We start from the raw sequence: 10,101 nt of genomic DNA, 5'->3' as shown, positions 1-10,101 counted from the left end.
CCCAGCTCTAAAGGCTCTCATCTTGCTTGGACCTTGAGGCACCTCTCTCTGACCTCATCTCCTACCACTCAGCCTCTCATCAGCTCCCCCACTACCCTTGCGCCATCAGAATGAAAGTTCAAACTCTCTGGCAAGGCCTGTAAGGCTCTGATGATGTGTCCCTGTGAACACCTCTCGTGTGTCACCCACCCAAACTCAGGTTTTCAGGACAGTCTACATCCATCTGGAACTCCTTTACTAACTTCAATCTGACCCTGAGCACTCTGATGAAAGCCCAGCTCAGTACTTCTTTCTGCTTTGATTCTGGGCCCCTAGGAACTCAGGGCTTTCATAATCTATTGTCTCATCAGTTTTTCACTTGAACTCAAGGCTGCCTCTCATCTCTACGGCTGTAGCCTGGATATGCTGAACACTGAAGCATATTTTGGATAAATGAATTAAGATTGTGTATAAACTAGCAGTTTTATCTTTAAAACTTGTATCCCTTACTCAGAAATCATAAAATTTTTGAAAATACTTTTGACCTTCCAGAAAAATATGCTAAATGAATGAAATTGCTATCTTACATGTCACTAATGAGATAAATATTAAACCACATCTCTGTTACCAGTTCTTCTATCAGCTAATTTTATTTTTCAGCACCCGGGATCAAACTCAGGACCTTGCACCTGCGAGACAGGCGTGGTGCCACTGAGCTAAATTCCTGGCCCTAGTCAGCTACATTTGGAGTTAACAGTTTTAACAATTGCACATCAACATGACTACTTGCTCGCTGACCAATTCGCTTGAAGAATCGGGTGGAACAGAGGTGGAACCGCTGGGGATGTTCTCTCCAGAAGGGAAACTGATAGGTGGCCAGGATTTAGGGAGGGGAAAAGTAAAGAGTTAACAGATAAGAGATGGAGTAGAATCAAATCAACAAATAGCTGATAAGCAAAGAAGGACATCAATAGGAATGAAAAGACCTGAACTAAAGGAAAGGAAAAAAGAAAAAAAAAGACTTGAATTAATTTTAAAAATAGGTACAAATAGTATTGCCTTGCATGATTTATTTTTATGCTTTAAATTCAGGTACTTTGTCAACTGTTACAAGTTCTTTCAATATTAACGCCATTGTTTTAAGAGATAATGAAGTTAGTTTCAGCAAATAATTTTTGGTGACTCTGGTTTAGATTGCCCTTGAGACACAAAACTGATGCTATGGCCAGCCATCACTAGGCCTGCGAATCTCAATTATTTTCTGTGTTGTCGATGAGCTGTGGTGCCTGAGTCACTAACACTCTCTTTCACACTACCCTTTGTGACTAACTGCATGCACTTGTAGGATGATTACCTAAGGGTAGGACACTTTGTGATGATAGAACAGGTTTTTTCCCCATTATTTGAAAAATTGTTAGCTTATAATAGCATTAATATTTTACTCCATATTCTTAAAAAAAGAAAAAAATAGGATAAAAACTCTTTAAAATTGACCTCATAGAGCAATATCTACAGATATAAGAGAAGCCCCAGTGAGGTGAAGCTGAGCCTAACACAGCCTCCTTCAAGCCCTTTACCAGCAATCATAACAATTATTGTTCTAAAGCTGCATTACTCTGTCCCGCCACTTCCCTCGGATTTCCATTTAGTTTAAGCATTTCTCTCTAAGATGCTGAGAAGGAACAAACACACAGGCACTGGAGTCAGGCAGACCTGGGCTGGAATCCTGGCTCTGTCTGGCTGTGAGACCTTCTCAAAGTCACTATACAATGTCAATAATGAGGTCTAATTCAGGAGTGTTACTCAATAGATGCAACTTGTTTCCTGTGGGCAAGTATAACAGAATGCTTCTAAAGAGAGCATTCACTCTGTGACTCTCTGACGTATCATTATAAGATCAGGCCTATCCAAAAGCACTTGACTAGCAGACTTCAATCTCTCTTACTCCACTTTCTTTTTTAATGTCATAATCCATTTGAGTCCTAAGCATGTAAGTAGGTACTGTGAAATGTAAACAAGGAAACAAATATACTGAATGAATATGTGACAAAGCTGTGACTCACACAGAAGAAATAGCTGCACAAAATATTAAAACATTTAAAAAGAGACTTAACGTAGAAATAAGCTATTTTAATCAAGCAAAACCAAGTTTATATTCATTATTTCTAAAAATAAAATTAGACTTTTTTGACCCTTAACATCTGCATTTAATAATATCTTCTAACCAAAATACAGATGCTAAAACAGCAAGTTACAATATATCTTGTACAGCATACAGTATATTCACTGTTTACACTTACTTTAATCCTAGTTGGTCATTATGTACTCAATGCATACTTAAACATCACTCATAATAAAATTTTCACAATTAACAAAAAATTCGACAAGGTTGTCTTAAAACAGCTCTGCTATAAATTGTATAGAATATACAGAATTACAAAGTCAAGTATTTTTTATCAAAATATACACCCCTCCCTGAAACTAACACGAGCTATCAACATTTTAAATGAATAATACAATTATAGAAAATATTTGCAAAATTACTTTTTCATGTATAAATATTCTGCCATATTTACTTTGGTCTAGAATTATCAGCATACAAGTCCACTTAAAAAATATCCACATGTGAGGGCTGGGAGACATCACTACATATAATAATTTTATATTTATAGTTAAATCAAAATAACTAAAATATGTGATTGGTTCACAATCCTAACTGAGAAAACAATGAGTGGATCACAAGATTGCTTAGCAATATTCTAATTACCAATTCAAAGGTGATTTTCATAGGCCCTTTGTGACTATCTCCTTAACAAAACCCAAAAGGGTGGTGCAGGTGTTCATATATACAACACACAAAATAAAATTGAATTTTCTTGCATTTTCCCATTTTCCTCTACTATATAATACTGTATGGAAGTGAAAGTAGATGAACATAAGATAAAAGCAGATACAATATTGGGGTTACTTAACAGCAAAGTACTACGGTATAAAAAGGTCAACTTGAATCATGTCCTTTTCTGGGTGTGTAAATGTTTTCTTGCCCACTCATACTAAGTTTTCTTCACGGAGACATCAAAACACAGGTTGAGAGAATCTGGAGTCCTCTGAGCTATTTCTCCATAATGATAACCTTCCAACCTTGGATGACCTTGGGCTTCCATCTATCAGATCCAATGAACATGAACGGCTGCTGTCAGCCTGGAGCTGAGTTCAGAATTTTGCTCATACTGGTGACCAAAGAGTAGGAATATATTCTCTCTCCCTCCTATTCTGGCAGTTTTAAAAATAAGAATCACGAGTTCCAGCTTTCCAGGAACCTAGTCCACATGACAGAATATTCTGTAGGGCAATTAGATTTTTGAGCTCAATGTTGATAGTGTGGGTCAGTTAAAAGAACATTAAAAACTTAAGTCTTTATTAAGGGGACTAGATGTCTGCAAATATGAAAACAAAGCACTTGGCTCTGCCTATACATTTCTGAGTAATATAAGTAAAGGACAGTACCTTGCCACTTCATATTCTACCTCCCTACCTCCCAAAATCAAAGCTACTGCTTTAGGCAAGGAAGATCAACGCTTCCTCCTGCCGACTCAAATCAATGTGTGTGTTTCTGTTGTCCTTTTGTTTTATACTAATATGCACTTGTGAGGGGCATAATCTCCAGGAATGGTAGTAATTGTAGGGATCAGGTTTTCTGTCACTTTCAAGTGCCTGGAAATTTACTACCAATTGTGTGCCTTATGCTCAATCTCTCGACACTCTTTCAGTGGAGTGGGATTTTCCAGGTTTATTTGAACCCTTAAATCTGTCTAGACTTCCACAACCATGGCCTTGAGATGCTGGGAAGACTGAAGAGTTTCAGTAGAATTTGACCCTTCTTCATCGCAAAGTATTATATAGCATATGTAAATTCTGGGAAGGCTTTTGCTCACAGATAAGGCATGACCCATGTTTTCTGTGACTTGAGATCAGTTCTAAGAACAGCTTGCCATATTTCAAGAGAACAGCACAGCATTCCATCTAAAAGCATACACATGCTCTTAAAATCACATTCAAAATGCTTTCTGATTTTTATACCAGTCTTCATTATTTGCAGATCTATTGCTTATAATTCTCTATAGGGGATATGGACAGTTAAAAGTTAAAGTGATTTATATATTTATTTTACAAGGTTTATGTTGCAGAAAAGTAGTTCTAGATAATGTATGAATGTCCTACTTTAGGGTTACTCATTACACACATATTTTCAGTTACATTGTTAAGTATTTCATATGTATCCATTTATTTAAACACATTTTAATAGTGCAGAAGCCAGATGGGAATAAATACTGTCATAGATCATTTAACATTCCACACATTTCGAAGATGCCATCTTCATACCTGACCCTTATTTTCTCCAGTGACTAAAGACAGTTCAGCAGCCAACTATCAGCATTTACTAGAAAGTTTTAAATCAGGCTAAAATTAAACTCCTTTTTTCACTGGTAGAAATACCACAGGTAAGAACTTTCACAAGATATTCACAAGATATTTGGGATGCTGGAGGATTTAGCTATTTTGATTTTGTGCACTTTGTATTAAGTTAATGCTAAAACCCAAAGTAGATATTAGGATCCTTTTTCTGGAGTTTTCACACATGAAAAAAAATTTTTTAAAAACGTTTCACTCCTTCATGACTGTTAGGTGAACAAAACAAAACCTGAAAAAAACACAAAGAATAAACCCCGCCAACTTATTTTTTGAAGATTTTCCTAACTATTGCCACTCAAAGGACATTTTCAACAATCGATTTCACATTATCCTTTTGGTCAGTGTCTTCTGAATCAATGAAATGTTGATTCTCTAAAGGATTTGAGTTTTCATGGCACATGTCACCGATTTTCTCCTGTTGATTTGGGTTTTTGAATAAATGTTTCTTTTGGTGCATTCCAAGGGCAGCAGCTGTTTTGCAAATTTTGGGGCACTGGAAGCAAGCAAAGCCTTTCCCATTATGCTCCCGAATATGCCTCTGCTCATGATTCCTTTTTGTGGAGAGATACAAAAAACTCTGAAAACAGAACTGACAATGGTAACGCTTTTCACCAGTGTGGATTCTTTCATGGATTTTGAGGGTCTCATTCAATGTGAATGCCTTGTTGCAATACTGGCAGATGAACTCCTTCACGCCCAGGTGGATGCGTTCATGCTTCTGCAAGTTTCCTTGAACTGAAAAGCACCGTCCACAGGTCTTGCACTGGTACGGCTTCTCTCCAGTGTGACATCTCATGTGCATTTTAAGTGTGGAAGGGCTCTGGAACTGCTTGGCACAGAGCTCACAGACATAAGGCTTGGAAGTGAGATGCCGGTGGGGCCTGCCTAGGTTTCCAGCCCCTGATACTTTGTCTCCATCACAGAGTTCACACTGCAGCTTGGGCATCTCTTTATTTTCTTCTTCCTCAAAGGCCTTATCTGGAGGAGGCTTTCCCACAGCACAGTCCAGTTCTGCTGGGTATTTACACTTATTGCTTGGGCTCTTGTTTCCATGTTCTTTCCTCCAGTTGCCTTTCCTCATTTTTCTCAACTGTCTAGATTTCTTTTTGGGCTTGTAGTTGTAGTAGGGGCGCCATGGCTTATCGGTGGAATCCTGATCACTTGCATCATCAAATACTTCACTCATCTCCACACACTCAGATTGGCAAACCCCAAGAGGGCTGTCTCCATGGGTTTTTGGGTCACTCACCTGGGGCACTGTCTCTTCCTGTGTTTGATACTTGGGTCTTCTTCCCCTTTTGTAAAACAACTTAGATCCCAGAATATGCCTTTTCACAATGGCTTCGTTCCCAATTTTCACTGTTATTTGGCAAAGGGGTGCAACGTTGCTATTTGTGGAGGTTCCAGGAAGAGCAGGTTTTGCAATATAAGTTTCAATTTTACTGGTTTCTTCAACTGTATTTGTGGCTTTGTTTAATGACCCTCCAGGATCAGCAACGTATTTTGATTCCTCTGGAATTTCTGCCTTGTTACATGGAATAGTTTTCTTTTTCTCTTTAGTGCTTTTGGGTCTGCTTGCAAATCTACCCACTTTATCTGTCTCGGGCTTGCTGTCATCTTTCAGGGGCTGACTGACAGCTGGGTCTGAAGGGGCTCTGTGGCTGCTGCTGGCCATGGCAGCAACAGCATTGCTGTGCATTATCACTGATGAGAACTGGCTACTATGCACAATGACTGAGGGTGCTGAACCACTGTAGCTAATCACAGAGGCCGAGTTCTCGCTGCCATTACCCAAGGATAAAACAGGTACATCTCCTGCCTGGAGGTCAGAGCTGACAGCATTTTCAGTGGAAGAAACTGATACCTCAGTTGAATAAAAGTTATTGTCTAGGTCAATCTTCATTGTTTCCTCTCGCCATTTGGTGCCCTCTGCATTTTGCACAGTGGCAGAAGTGCGTATGTCCTGACATGCAGATGCTTCTAATGGGATGGCTGGACTGTTGGTCAAGACGTTTACGCTATCTTGGAAATTCAGTGCAGATAATTCGGAACTGCGTGGATTCTGAACAACATAGGTACCAGGTGTAGACTCATTTATTTGCCTGTTTTCTCGAGCATTTTCATAGGAAGAGTTTCGGTAGCTCTTATAAGGAGCTCTCTTGCATTTCATAGGCAGTAGCCGGTAAAGTTTATATGGATAGACAGTAGGTTTCAAGCCTCCATTTGCTGTCTTTTTACTGATGGAAAGCCTATGATCTATGGCATGGAAAGACTTCTGATGGTTTTTTAGTATATAGTAGGTCATGAAAGTTTCAAGACAGAAAATGCACTGATACCGCCTTTCCCCTGTATGCCAAATTTCATGTCTTGTCCTGTACTCAGCCAATGCAAATACTTTGTTGCAGTAATGGCAGGGATATGTTCTTCTCCAGGAGTGGACATTTGCATGTCTCCGGAGGCTGGATAAAGTCACATAACTACGTTTGCACACAACGCAACTGTAGAGCATTTGCCCATTAACAAATTTAATCATGTGCTCTGCCTCTGGCAAAGTATTTCCAGTACTGGAAAATTCACCAATCCTATTTTCAGATAGTAAAGATTCTGGGCCTGTGATGGAACTACCATTTTGTCCAATGGTGGGACAATTTTCTAAAAAGGGTTGGTTTCCTCCAGGAACGGGCAAGTGATTTGACCTCATACAGATCTGTTCATGCCGATCCAATCGGTTCAGGGTGGTAAACTGTTTGTTGCAGTACTTGCACACCAATGGCTCCTGGGTTGGCTTGTGAAGCTGCATGTGGGCACTGAGCAGAGCACTACTGTCAAAGGATTTGGAACAACAGCTACAGTTGTAAATGAGAGGTGGGACTTCTGTGGCTGGCGGCACAGGAATATCGGAAGATTGGTTTTCATCTTCCTTGGAAAAATGGACATCTCCTTCATTGTTGGGAGATTTTGAGTGAGGAAGAATTGCAGCTGGCTGTGGACTTCTTTCTTGATTAATTTCTGGGTTCGTTACTGGAGGGGGTGGTATGTTTTCTGTGGCTGAATCAGAATCCTGGGGTAAGGAATAGGTCTTTGGCTTTCGGCATGTTTTCGGTTTTGCGACCAGAGCTTCCCCGTTTTCTTTACCTGTTTTCCCAGGTGAACCGCTATCATGTTCACGGGCAGGCTGACTTCTGTAAGCCTCGGTGATGGAGGAAACAGCATACGAGTGCTCAGCAAGTGTGCGAACGGGCTCTGCCTCATGGCAGACGTCAGTCCTCTCTAGGCAAAGGCTAGTTGTTCTCATGGAGTCAGAGACTTTTTTGAAACTTGCCCTCAAATCCAGTGGAGAAAACATGTTATTACTATTTTCTGTTTCAATGATGGAAAATGCATTTGTGATCCTTGGCCCAGTAGTGATGGCTGGCTCTTCGTGCCTTTTTTCATTTTTTTCTTCTTTAACCACTCCCTTTTCAGTAATGCAGAATACATAGGGACCTGGGGAATTTGAGAAGTTGCGGTCAGTGAGGTCTTCCAAAAACGATATTCCCAGCTTTTTCCCTGCAGCTGCAAGATCAGTGACTGTTTCCTGTCTCTTGACAACGACTGTGGAGCTGTAGATATAATTAAGTATTTCCGTAAACACTTCAGCTTTGAGATCATCCAGCTCCAGGACATGGCTGGAAATACAGATTGTATGGCTCCAGAAGATGTTTTTGAAATAAAGGCTTGAAGCAGCCAGGACATTGCTGTGAGCTTTAAATTTGGTGTCTTCCACAATTATAGTAACATCACATAAAATGCCCCGAATGCGCTGCTCATTTAAAATGGAGAGTACGGTGTCGCTGTGGAAGTCATCCTTGAGGTCCCTGGAAAGGGACATGACTGTCATCTGAAACAAGAGGAGAGAAATGATCAGAGACCCTTCCACAGTAGCTTCTTTATTTCTAGACTGTTCGACTTCTGAGAAAAAATTTTGTTATAAAAATTCAGGGTTTTAATTTCATTTCATTATAGTTCCAAGATTTGGAGTCAACATTAGAAACTAAATCTTTTTCTTACCCTAGCCTATTCTGCATGCCATTGCTAATAGCTATTAGCTGGAAATCCTCCCAGAATGCTTTCCTCACTTAAAAAAATAATTGTAACTATAAATACATGTCCAAATTTGGGGGGGAGTGTTTTTCTAAACGCTAAGGGGTCTCAACATCACTGAAGGGCGCCGCATTGAACCCTAAAGTTGGGCAATGTCATAGTCCTGCCATAAGCCTCTGAACTCTTTTCAAAGAGAACTCTGATGAACTGATCCAAACATAATTCATGAAGAAAATAATTTTCAAAAAAGTTTTCCCCACTTAGTGGTCTCTGTATGCGAAGGGATTGCCTGCTCAGAGAACCAGCAAGAACAGAAGGAGTCTCTCTCCTTTGTGGCTCTGGGTCTCTGTTCAGAGTTGCTGTCTGTGTGACTGAGTCTGAACACCAGGGGCATCTTGCCTCTCTACTCTAGTGGCCCTGCTGGGGACCTGTCCCATTCCTGGTCTGATTTCCCCTCAGCTACTGCCAAAGTACATTAGAGTTTTCAAAAAGAACTCTGTAAGGTCCTGAAGGCAAACAGAAAGGAGACAAAGCACAATAGCAGGAAAGTATATTTCTAAGTCTACAATAATGTGTCTCATGACAGATTCCTAAATTAGAACAATTTAAACGAATAGTGGTTCTTGGTCTGGTCTGAGGATCCCATCTTTGTTCTTTTCTGTATCTGTTACTCTCTTATGCACACACACACACACACACACACACACACACACACACACACGTGACAGGAAAATCTTATTATTCTCCATATACTGTGAGCCTAGGATGGCCAGAGACTACTAACTGATATTCTACTGAAGGATGACCACAGCAGCGGCTTTCACACTTACAATAAGAAACATATGAGGCCTGGGGATTTAGCTCAGTGGTGCTATGCCTGCCTCGCAAGTGCAAGGTCCCGGGTTTGATTCCCGATACCAGGTGGTGGTGGTGGTGGTGGTGGTGGTGGGAGGGGGGGAAACACATGGTACATGGAGACCTGAGACAAAACTGAAATACTTACTCTAATATGTATACTTTTCACTTAAGAAAAGGCTAAACAGGGCTGGCAATTTAGCTCAGTGGTTCCACTGCCTGCCTCGCAAGCGTAAGGTCCTGAGTTTGATCCCCGGTACCAAAAAAAAAAGCGAAGAAAAGGCTAACAGAAACTCATTATTCGCACTTCCCACTAATAGATCATTCCTGCATTTAAAAACAAAGCAAATCTCTCCAGGCTCGGAGCTCCAGAAAGCCATACAGCTTGAGGATATTTCTTTAACTGTGTGTGGCAATGACTTTCTAGTGCTGCAGAATAGCAGTTAGCTCATGGCATTTATTCAGTTGGAAAAACCAGATGGTTACACAAAGATCTCTCTTTACCTTTTTGCAAAGGTGCTATTATAAGCTAAGTCAATTATGATATTTAACATTCTTTATGCAATTATTCATTTGATAAATTCCTGTATCAAATTCACCAATAGGAAAAAATGCCTATTAACAAAGCCTTTAATTCAGATAATAAGAACAATATATTCACCATGTTTCTCTTTTAATTCTTGAGACAAGGAAGCTTAGAACTTTTGTCAA

At 40.0% G+C, this 10,101-nt stretch overlaps 1 protein-coding gene across 2 annotated transcripts in view; it reads right to left on the bottom strand.

Moving 5' to 3' along the window:
- Positions 1-1,034: 1,034 nt before the first annotated feature.
- The window catches only part of Zbtb38 (zinc finger and BTB domain containing 38), a 77,455-nt gene continuing 68,388 nt past the window's right edge, over positions 1,035-10,101 (bottom strand). For both annotated transcript variants that reach the window (XM_004834350.4, XM_004834353.4), the window contains one exon: positions 1,035-8,332. In XM_004834350.4, the coding sequence (XP_004834407.1) occupies positions 4,748-8,332 (3,585 nt within the window). In that variant the 3' untranslated portion in view covers positions 1,035-4,747. The remainder of the gene's footprint in view (positions 8,333-10,101) is intronic.

This window comes from Heterocephalus glaber, unplaced genomic scaffold, assembly GCF_053883595.1.
Source record: "Heterocephalus glaber isolate CG9 unplaced genomic scaffold, H.glaber_assembly_v1.0 deba00001504, whole genome shotgun sequence".
In the NCBI taxonomy this organism is placed as follows: Eukaryota; Metazoa; Chordata; class Mammalia; order Rodentia; family Bathyergidae; genus Heterocephalus; species Heterocephalus glaber.
The sequence above is the reverse complement of the archived record's forward strand: the minus strand, read 5'-3'. Positions and strand labels throughout refer to the sequence as shown.